Source organism: Urocitellus parryii, chromosome X (genome assembly GCF_045843805.1).
Source record: "Urocitellus parryii isolate mUroPar1 chromosome X, mUroPar1.hap1, whole genome shotgun sequence".
Classification (NCBI taxonomy): Eukaryota; Metazoa; Chordata; class Mammalia; order Rodentia; family Sciuridae; genus Urocitellus; species Urocitellus parryii.
The window spans coordinates 73,075,809-73,087,912 of NC_135547.1; the positions used below are offsets into that span (position 1 = coordinate 73,075,809).

General features: G+C 35.6%; 1 protein-coding gene across 1 annotated transcript in view; it reads right to left on the reverse strand.

Moving 5' to 3' along the window:
* Ophn1 (oligophrenin 1) overlaps window positions 1–12,104 on the reverse strand; it is a 369,837-nt gene that overhangs the window by 59,162 nt on the left and 298,571 nt on the right. Inside the window, exon 19 of the mRNA XM_077793759.1 lies at window positions 10,506–10,665. Coding sequence (XP_077649885.1) covers window positions 10,506–10,665 — 160 coding nt within the window. The remainder of the gene's footprint in view (window positions 1–10,505; window positions 10,666–12,104) is intronic.

The following is a 12,104-nucleotide window of genomic DNA, read 5'->3' on the forward strand; positions in this document are numbered from 1 at the left end:
TTACTTAGTTTTAGATTTTGGAATTATTAGATCTTCTTGAATGTTTTTTAGAATTACATTTATTTTTTCTATAGTATTTTTTGAGCATGACTGTACCAATTTTTAGTGTCTGTGTGTGTGTGTGTGTGTGTGTGTGTGTGTTTAACATATTACATACTTATCACAGGCTTGTAGTGTGGACATTTTACCTATCAAGGTGTACTGTACAAACCTTACCTCCTTTGATGTTCTTTACCCTCTCTACTTTTATTTATCTTAAATATTTCCTCTACATATATAATCACATTATAAATTTTGCTTTAACCATCAAACACAATTGAGAAAATTTTAGAAGTTTATTGAATTTACTCATAATTACGGTCTTTCTGTAGTCCTTCCTTCCTGATATGTAAGATTCTTTTTTAATTCTGTCCCTTCTACTCAGAGAACTTCCTTAAACTATTGCTTTAGGGTAGATCTGCTACCTATAAATTCTCTAAGCTTTCTGCTGTATGAGTTGCAAAGCTTTCTGTTTTATCTTAAAACTCACTCTTTCTTATGTCACCTCCATTCTGATGTTGAGCCCATACACTGAATTATTTTTAATTTCATTGATTCATCTTTCAGTTCTGCAATTTTCATTTGGTTCTTCTTTGTATTTTCTATGACTTTGTTGAGATTTTTACTTTTTCATTTGTTTCAAATGTATTCCTAATTGCTCATTAAAGCATTATATGACAGCTGCTTTAAAATTCTTGTCAGATAATTAATAGCTGTGTCATCCTGCTGTTTGTTGATGGCCTTTTCTCATTCATGTTGAGATCTGCCTGCTTCTTGGTATGACAAATGATTTTTCAGCTGAAGCCTGAACATTCTGTGTATTACGAGAAAATTTTCCCTTGCGGTACTGGGGCATTGAACCTAGGGGTACATTACCACTGAGCTACACTCCCAACCCTTTTTATTTTGAGAGAGGATCTTGCTAAATTGCTGAGGTTGTCCTGAAACTTGAGATCCTCCTGCCTTATTCTTATTTAAATATTCTATTATAACAGGCTTCCTCTGACACTGCCATCACAGGAGAGGAGAAGCATTGTCTCATTGCTGCTAGGATGAGTGAAAGTCCAGGTCTTCTAACTTGGCCTCCATTGATATGAAGATGGAAATGAGGGGCATCTTGTTACTAATAGGCAAGACTGGGACTTTAGGTTCCTCACTAGATACTTGCTGACTTCACCTTGCCTAGATGGAGAGGGATGTCCATTACTGTTCCTATATGGCTTTCATTGTCACTGGAGTGTGGTGGTAAAAGTCTAGGCCTATTTTGATACTACTCCAGGGCTAAATGTGCATGAGAGTCAAGATATGTCATAGGGTCTCCACTGAGGGCACAGGAATAGGGGAAGGAGTGTTATAACTGCCATATAGACACTAAAGTCCAGCACCCACCTGGACTTCTTTGTTTCATTATGGACCAATAAAGGCAGAAGTCTATTTAGGTTCTCCATTTGGCCTTTGCTGGCAGGGAGGAATAGGGCATTTTTTTTCCTATAAGGTTTACTGGAGTACAGTGGTCACTGTCTATCTTTGTGTTGTTGAGGTATCCATGCCCAGGCCTTTTGTCTAAAGAGAGCAAGCTTTTATGGGTATGTTTTTTTTTTTTTTTTTGTCTGAGATCATTGGTATTTTTAGGTTGTTAGTAGCTACAATAACGATTCTGGGGTATATGAGAAAAAATGATACCCAGATGATTCATGACAACGTCATTCTCCAAGTCCCAAGTCCCAAGTTCCCTAGTCAGTCTGCTGCCTTTTTTTCCATATTCCATTCTTCTTATACTTCTTTCATACATATCATGTTGAGTTTTGAGTGGTACTCAGTGGAAAACTACAAAAAAATACACCTATTTCATTTTCTGGAAACAAACACCTTTCCCTACTATTTTTTAGAGCCACATAGTACTCCACTGTGTAAAATGTAACCTGATAAACTCAACCTTTCACCTATATATGAGCATTTAAGATGTTTACTGTAGTTTGCAATTACAAACAATGTTGAAATATATATTTTGGTAAAATAAACAAACATTACCATCTTGTCCATTTTAAGCATATACTTTAGTAGAATTTAGGATATCCACAATCCTCTGCAACCATCAACATTATCTAGTTCCAGCACTTTCTCATCACCCCAAAAGGAAATCCCATGTACATTAACTCCTCATTATCTACATCTCCAATCCCTTAGAATATAGAATGCTTTCTATCTCATCGATTTGCCTATTCTAGATATTTCATATAAATGGAATCACACAGTATTTGTCCTTTTATATTTGTCTTCTTTCCCTTAGCATGTTTTCAAGATTCTTTCATGTTAGAGCATGTATAGCAGGATTACATTAATTTTATTGACTGAATGATGTTGTGCTGCAAGGTTATACCACATTTTGTTTATTCATTAGTTGATGAACATTTGGGCCATTTGTACTATTTGGCTATTGTGATTAGTGCTGCTATAAAAATATCTGTATACAAACTTTTTTGTTTAAACACATTGTTTCATTTTTCTTGGGTACACAACTAAGGGAGGAATCACTAGGTCTACAGTAACTGCATTTATCTTACAGAAAATCTGCAAAATTGTTTTCAATAGTGCTATACTTGCAATGTATTTTTATATTGTTGTTAGGGTATTTTCAGAGAAAATTCCTAGAAATAGAATGGCAATGTGAAAGTTAAATGCATTTTTAATTTTATTAGGTATTACCAAATTTATCTCCATTCTAGTTGTAGTAATTTGCATTCCCAATAGCATTGTACGAAAATTCTTATTTTGATATAGTCTCACCAATAAAATGTATTGTTACACTTTAATTTTCATATATCTGTTAAGTGAAAAATAGTTATGTCAATGTTAGTTTAATTTACATTTTTGTAAGTTAAGTAAGATTGAACATTTGTCATGTTTAAAGGCTATTTTATCTCTTTTTTCCCACTGTTTGTTCATGTATTTTCCTGCTTTTTGTCAATTATTTTTCGATTTTTAAGAGACTTAGGGATATAAGCCTTTGATATGTATTGTAAATATTTTCTTCCAGTTTGAGGATTGTTTTCTGATATTTTTTGAAACTTTTTTAAAACTTTATTTATTTATTTATATGTGGTGCTGAGGATCAAATCCAAAGCCTCACACGAGAGGCGAGAGCTCTACCGTTGAGCCACAACCCCAGCCCCTGTCTTCTGATATTTTAATGGTGTTTTTGCCATGTTAATATATTTATATAATGTAATTCATCAATTTTCATTTATTCTCTTATGTCTGGATATTGAGTTGTACTTAGAAAGTATTTTCTTATAGCAAGGTTAAAGAAGAATTGATCTACATTTTCTTCTAGTAATTGTATAGTTTCAAGTTTTATATTTAGATCTCTGTTATATTTGGAGTTTGTTATTATCTGTGTATAGTATGTGGTATGGCTTTTTAAAACATTTTTAAATTTATAAATATTTGTTATATATGACAGCAGAATGCATTACAATTCACATTACACATATAGAGGACAATTTTTCACATCTCTGGTTGTACTCAAAGTAGAGTCACACCATTCGTGTCTTCATACTACTTAGGATAATGATGTCCATCTCATTCTACCATCTTTTCTACCCCCATGCCTACTTCCTTCCTCTCTCACTCCTTTGCCCTATCTAGTGTTTGTCTAATCCTCCCATGTCCCCATCCCCAACCCCATTATGAATCAGCCTCCTTAGATCAGAGAAAACATTCAGCATTTGTTTTTTTGAGTTTGGCTAACTTCACTTAGCATTATATTCTCCAACTCCATCCATTTACCTGCAAATGGGCCAAAGATCTGAACCAACACTTCTTGGAAGACGATATACAATTAATAAACAAAAATATGAAAAAATATTCAAATCTCTATCAATTAGAGAAATGCAAATCAAAACTACTCTAAGATTTCACCTGTCAGAATGGCAGCAATCAACAATACAAACACCAATAAGTGTTGGTGAGGATGTGGGGGAAAGGCACACTCATACACTGCTGGTGGGACAGCAAATTGGTGCAGCCAATATGGAAAGCAGTATGGAGATTCCTTGGAAAACTGGGAATGGAACCACCATTTGACCCAGCTATCCCACTCCTTAAAAACAGCATCCTACAGGGACATAGCCACATGTTTATAGCAGCACAATTCACAATAGCCAAACTGTGGAAGTAAACTAGATGCTCTTCAAAAGATGAATGAATAAAGAAAATGTGGTATATACACAAGTGTAATATTATTCAGCATTAAAAGAGAATAAAATCATGGCATTTGCAGGTAAATGGATGGAGTGTGGTATGAATTTAATTTATCTTTGTCCAAAGGGCTAACCAGTTATCCCAGAACCCTTTAATTAAAAGTTCATTTTTGTTTCCTACCTAGTAATCTGAAATGCCACATTACTAAATACAAAAGGTTGATTTTTTAAATTTTTTGAATACAAAATATAATATATAAATATATATATATATACACATATATATACACTAAAATTAAAATCTCTTAAATTTAATAATGTACGTATATTTGGATGTAAGTACCTTTTTTCTTCTCTTGGATGATAGACAAGAAACTAGTGAAGTTTGGATTAGAACTAAAGATTGGCTATAGGGAAAAGAGAAGACCTTTTCATTGCATGGTTTGAAATTTTTACTATGTGCATGTACTATTTTATTTTTAAAAGTTACAAATATCTAAAACAGTAGATATTTTTTAGTGCTTATCCTACTATTCACCCCTTCCTTCTGAGAACTTTCCCAGGAAATCCATGAGATCCATGACAATTCTTTCTATATATATTTGATGTGTCTTCTATTGGTTCTTCAAAGATTGACATTCCATAGAGTGCAGTATAAGGGAGGGGGGATGGGAATAAGAAAGATAGTAGAATTAATCAGACATAACTTTCCTATGTTCATATAGGAATACATGACCAGTCCACAGCATATACAACAAAAAGAATGGGAAGTTACACTCCAAGTATGTATGTTAAAATATAATTTACTGTCATGTATATCTAAAAGGAACAAATAAAAAAAGGACTGGGACTGTACATCAGTAATAGACCACCCTGGGTTCAATCAGTACCAAAAATTGAATACATAAAGTAAAAATAAAATATCAACATGCCCTAGATCAAGAGTGGGAATAACATTCATTATTTTTTTAAAATTATTCCCTAGGCAAGAGTATTCAATCACATGATTTTAATTACCACTTGCAGACCATTGAAGGTCAACCCTCCTTCACTAATCCTGGATGTGCCATAGGAATGGCCAGTTTAAATGTTCCCAAACTGAATATTGCTCTTCTCTTTCAAACCTATTCCTCCTCCAGTCCAATCTACCTCAGTAAATGGCAATTTAATTCTTGCAATAGCTCAGATTTTTAGAAAAACCTTTAGAGTTATTCCCGACTTCTCCTTTTCTTCCACACTTTACATATGATTTATCAGCAAATCCTATTGGCTTTGCCTTCAAAGTATATGTAGAATCTGACTACTTCTCACCATCTTCACTGTTAACACCGTCATCTAAGATCCACTATTTCTCTCCTATTTATTCTCCCTGTTTCTACCTTGTCCCTTACAGCTATCTTTTCACATGGCATCCAGAGTAGTCGTATAAAAAATAAGACAAATCATGTCACACCTCTGCTCACAACCCTACTTCTATCTTAGAATAAAGTCTAAACCCTTACAGTGGACTCTAAGACTCTCCTATAAATCTACACAGCTTTTCTTCTCCATTACCTCTTTGAGCCTGTCATCTTCTATTTAGTTTTTTCCTTAACTCACTCTAGGGAATTTAACCCCCTTGTTGTCCCCTGAAGATGATAGGCAAGTTTCTGCCTCAGGAAATTTCTACTTAACATTTCCTCAGCCTAGAATGCTTGCCCTCTAGATAGCTGAATGAATCTGTCCTCTACTTCCTATGGGTCTCTGTTCAAGGGTCATCATGTCCTGAGGTTCACTTCAGGTTCTTATTTCCTCATTTCATTAGTGCACTACAATGACAAAATCACTTTCCAATCCTTCCTATTCCCCTTCTCTGCTTTATCTTTTTGATGCTCATTACCTTCTAACATACATTTTACTTCGTTTGAGTACTATTTTTCTACTTGCTATAGAATATAATCTTCATGCAAATTGTGTCCTCAGTGTATAAAGCAGTACCTACCACATAGTGAGCACTTAACATTTATTTGTTTAATGAATTAATTCATCAATACGTAACATCTGGGCTTTCGACAATGGTTCAATTATAGCCTATAGGCCTATTGCCTATTTTATAAACAGTTTTATTAGAAAATGGCCATAATGATTTGTTTACATACAATCTTGTAGCTTCTTTTCAACTACAGAGTCAACTAGTTGTGACAGAAATCTGCAGCCTACATATCCTACATATTTACTATATGGTCCTTTAACAAAAATTTCATTGATCCTTGCTCTCAATTCATACAACTACTTGCTAGATATTGTTCTCTGGATAGCTTTCACAAATCTCAAATCCAAACTGCCCCAAACTGGGCAGTTCTCTATCTCCCCAGAACTTTCTCATTCTGTATTTTTTTCAGGGAGATACCAGGGATTTAACCCAGGGGTGCTTAACCATTGAGACAAATCCCCAGCCCCTTTTTATATGTTATTTAGAGACAGAGTCTGACCATGTTGCTTGGGGCCTAGCTGAGTTGCTGAGGCTGAACTGTGAACTTCTGATCCTCCTGCCTCAGTCTCCTAATCTGCTTAGATTACAGGCATGCGCCATCATGCCCAGTACCTCATTCTGAAATTTTTACATGTAAGAAAGACAGCCCCATTCACTTAGCCTACCATGTCAGAATTTAGGATTCAGAAATCTCCCTCTCCAACATCTTCTGCTTCCAATTATTAAGTCCTATGGTTTTTGCCTCCCTGTCCCTCTCTCAACTGCCCCTGATTCAGACTACTATTTCTTTCTCATAATATAGCATCACTGTCAAGAAAATTCTAAATATTTCAAATTCCTCAACCAAGCAGTTAAATGCTTTTAGAACCTTGTCCCTGTTTTCCTCATGTCCTGCTATTTGCTCTTAGTTCCACTTTATATTCCAGTACGATGTTTTTAGGTTCTGGGGCTTTGTTCACATTGCATCATCTTGAAATTTCCTTTCCCTAAGTCTCTTTATTTATACTTTTAGTATAGGTGATGTTTAATTTTAGGTGTCAACTTGAATGGATTAAGGAGTAGCTAGAAGCCTAAAAAATCATTAATTTGGGTGTGTCTGTTGGCTTGTGAGTCTGAGTGGACTAGGTGAGGAAGATCTGGCCTTAGTGCAGGCAAGCATTATCCAATTGGCTGAAATCAGAGAAATGTAAAAGGTCAATTGGTCTTTTTTTCTGAAAGCTGGGCCAGCATTTTCTTCTGCTGCCTTGGACATGTGGTTTCTACATTCACTGGCCTTTGAACTTTAGGATTTACTTCAGGGCATCCAACTCTCCTTCACAGTCAGACTTTCAACTTCAGATGAGTCATACTATCAGCTTTCCTAGTTCTGAGGCCTTGGAATTTGGACTGAGCCATGCTACCAATATCTCAGGGCCTTCAGCATAAAGTGGACCTGTCATATATCTGTGTACATATTCTATTAGTTCTCTCTGAATAATCCTGACTAAAACACTATCATCTAATATAGGTGATGCTTCTCTTCAAGCACCTCTTCTGTATATTCCCAATAATACTACTGAACCAAAATGACTGGTGATAAAGCAGAAGCTATTGACTAAGTACCTTAACTCTTAACAAATCTAATTGGATTTAAATGTCACTTTTTATTAAAATATTTAAATTGATGCATAATAATTGTACATATTATTGGGGTAGAAGGCAATAATTTGATACATGCATACAATATGTAATGATCCAATCAAGGTAATTAGCATTTTCATCTCTTTAAGCATTTATCATTTCTTATCATTGGGAGCCAAAAAATTCTTCTCTTTTACTTCTTTGAAACTGTCCAAATTATGAAACATACATATAGGAACATATTGCAGTGAACTGCACCTTTACATATATCTATAAACAACCAATTAAAATGAATGAATAGAAAAACCACTAAAATAGAGGAAGGGGAATAGCAAGGAAAAAGGGGAAGTAAAGAAGAAGCAATTGGGACTGAAATGGAACAAATTATATTTCATGCATGTATAATTATGTCAGAATGAACCCTATCATTATGCATAATATAACACATTAATAATAACATAAAATATATAATATTGTGTAAACTATAACTACTCTATTGTGCTGTAGAACAATAGATTTTATTTGTGGTATCTAACTGTATTCTGGTACAAGTTATTCAGCTCTTCCACTTATTAACTAAATAAAATTGTGCATGTGACCATCACATAGGCAGTATTTATTATCATCTACTCATTTTAGCTGAAAAAAATTACTATCAGAGAAGTCAAATAAGTTGTTTGAAATTGACACAGATAATATAGCAAAAAAGCACTGGGTTTGATCCTCAGCACCACATAAAAATGAATAAATAAAATAAAGGTATAAAAAAGTGTTGTGTCTGTTTAAAATATTTTTTAAAAAAAGAATGCCAGTTGCTACTGAATATCCATTATCTCCTTCTTTAAGTTCTGGCTGGGTAATCTACACCATAAAGACTATACCTCTCTGCCTCTCATCACTAAGTGTGACCATGAGATTCAATTCTGAAAAATGGTATATAAATGAAAGTGATATGTGTGACTTCCAGGTCATGGCCTTAAAGGAAAAGGCTATAACTTCTATTCCCTTTCTTTCCTTCTTCTTGACTGATGAAATGTAGAATATATTCAATCAAGGTGATGAAAGCATCACCTCAGGGATTCCAGAGCACCAAGAAAGAACGAACCTGGGATCCTGAACCTGTGAAATCACCTTACAAGCTCTGTGCCATCTCCCTGAACTATTCTACAACCATGAAATAAACAACTCTCAGGTTAAAACACTGTATATATGTGTGTGTGTGGAATCTTATCAGCCCAGCCTTCAATATATGTGTCCTACCTAATGCAGCTAGCAAATGGCAATGCTTAGATTTGAACTATAGATAGACTTCATCAATGTCCTCATCCTGTAGAAAAGTTTCTTATTGAATTAGGCTTCCCAATGATGGCACTGGCTGCTAAAAAGCTTAAAGCCAAATGTAGTCAAGTATACAAGACATGTCAATAAATATGACTTGTCCTAACCTGATTCCTGAGCTCATTTTCTGTCTCTCACTTTGTTTTACCTTTTTCATTTGATCCGATTATAATATATGCTACCTTGTATGTTAAATACTATATCAATATTGCTACCTTAAATTCTTTTGGAATGAGATGTGGTTTAAATAAGCATATATATTAATTTATGTAGGGTTTTCACAGGATTCAGGATCTGCTACCATGAAATATGTCACCTTGGCATTTGAGGAAATAACAGAAATAAGAAGGACTCTGAGATCGTTTCCTATACTTCTTCTCCAAAGTAGGCCACAAGTGAATCCTTAAATCCTTAACATTCCTTTAAAGCAGGTCATGATAATTTTATTCCACAGGTACCCTCTGTATACCTTGAAGAAATGAACATCCTTATTCTTTTTTTTTTTTTTTTTAGAGAGAGAGTGAGAGAGTGAGAGAGGAGAGAGAGAGAGAGAGAGAGTTTTTAATATTTATTTTTTAGTTCTCGGCAGACACAACATCTTTGTTGGTATGTGGTGCTGAGGATCGAACCCGGGCCGCACGCACGCCAGGCGAGCTCGCTACCGCTTGAGCCACATCCCCAGCCCCTTATTCTTGAAGACCAAAAACACAAAGAAGAACCTGTACAAAGTCCTTGCCAAGTTCCCCCCTTCTATTACCATTAGATCATACCCATAAATCCTTAATCACATTTCTTCAAAAATACCCACTTCTTCATCAGACTTATTATAAAAATACATAAGTTTACCTGTTTCTTTAGGTCTTCACTTCGGAAGGCTCCCAAGTCACATAAAACTTATTACATAAATTACAGAAAATGAGCTTTTCTCTTATTGATCTGTCTTTTGTTGTAGGGTTTCTCAGTCATGAACGTAGTGATGGGTGAGAAACTATAACTATTCTCCCATACACTGTCATTGGTCATACCACTTTCATGCTTATCATCTCCTCTGTTTACATGTCCATCTCCATATTACACTGTGAACGCCTTCAAGGCAGTGACTTTTTCTTCTTCAGTAACCTCAGCATTTAGCATAGTGCCTGATAATAAAATAGTGACATGCTCAAGCAATAGTTCCTGAAATTCCCAGGGTCAAAATACTATTAAATGTCATTTTGTCACAATAGGATTTCCTTTCATTGTCAACTCAAGCCAAGAAGGAAGACACATCCTATATACAGCTGGGGAAATGTCAAGTGTTTAGAGAAATGATAGTAAGGATAGGAAACACATACCTTGCCAAAGTGCTCAATTAGGATTTCAACCACGATATTCTGAAATTTGATGTTCATCATGGCAGCCACAGTGTCCTCTTGAGCTCTCATCAGGGTGGGCCCAAAGATCACCCCCATATTGGAAGGGGTCATGAGATTCTCTTTGCTGTGCTCACACACACTGCCAGAAGTAAAAGAAAATGTTGAACAAGATCTCCTCCAATACCCCCCTTATAACCAAGCCTGTTTTAATTGATATAGAGGGAAAGAGAAGCTAAAAAGTGGAAGGAAATGACAGCCCAAAGTATAGATGGAAAGAAAGGATTCCAACAGAAATAACTCATCAAAAACATAAGATGGCATAGAATTAGGAGCCAAAGTGAGACATATTGAATTTAGTAAGCAGTGCTAAAGGAGTTAAGAGTCAGGGGAATTTAAGACTAACTTTAAATATTTGGAGAGGCAAGAGAGAAGCAAGAGGACATTCAAGGCAAGAGGAACAACAAAGTACATGGAAAGAGCATCTTCCCTTCTTTCTAGTAAGTAATATGGCCCTTTCCTCATCCAAAGAAAAGTAAAAATCTGAAAAAGTTGAAAAGGATCCTTAAGACCATCCTTTCATCATCTTTCTCTTCATAGATGAAGAACGCCCAGAGAAGGAAAGGGATCTGCCTGAAGTCATGCAGTTAGCTATGGAGTAGATTCTGTAATCTCAGATTTTCGGGCCCTAGTCACTCTTGCTTAAATTTCCTTTAATGGTTGCCTATTACTTAAAGGAGAGGGACAGCTGTGCTCACTGTGGCAGTTTAGGCTTTCTGTAACTTTCTCCCTATTTATAAGCCATATGCACAGCCTAGACAATGATGTTGCCCTGGGTTCAAATCCCAACATGGGCGGACACTCACCAACTCTGCACCAGGAAATGTTAACTCACTGTAACTTCTCTGAGCTTTAGGTTTCCCACTTGTTTAAATGCTACCTATTTCAGAGAGTTTTGACATAGAGCTAAATTGTTTCAGCATGGTACCACACACCCTAGAAATATCTGTTATTACCTCTCCATTCTAGGCAATGCTGACCATTGAAACTCTCATTAAATTGCTTAGATTAGAATTTTCTGGTTACCTCAGGTTGTTTCAGACAGACCTCAATATCTTTGCTGATGCCAGTCCCTCTGCTTATAAAGTCCATCTTCCCCATATCTGAAGAATGTCAATTTATCCTTCCAGATTCACATTCAAGGGAAACATAGAGCACTGTCCTCAACTTAATTGATACCATGGACAAGCTGAGTTTTTTTTTGTTGTTGTTGTTGTTGTTTACTTATCTCACTCTCCTATTCGGTTATAAACAACTTCCAAATGTGTTCCTGGTACAAATAATAAATTACTTTTGAAGGAACTCAGTTCCTCTAATGCTGTTCTAAATAGTACTGGAAGCAGCCAAATAAAAGGCATGCAGCCCTTTGGTCAGTTTGGCTATGGGGGTGGGGAGATTAAAATAAGGGACAGGCCAGCTGCCCACTCAAAACACTAATTTTCCAAACCCACCCAAGCTAAGAATTCTAAAAGACTGACTCATCAACCAGCAAGTTCTTGACACTAAGTGGTAATTGAGGGG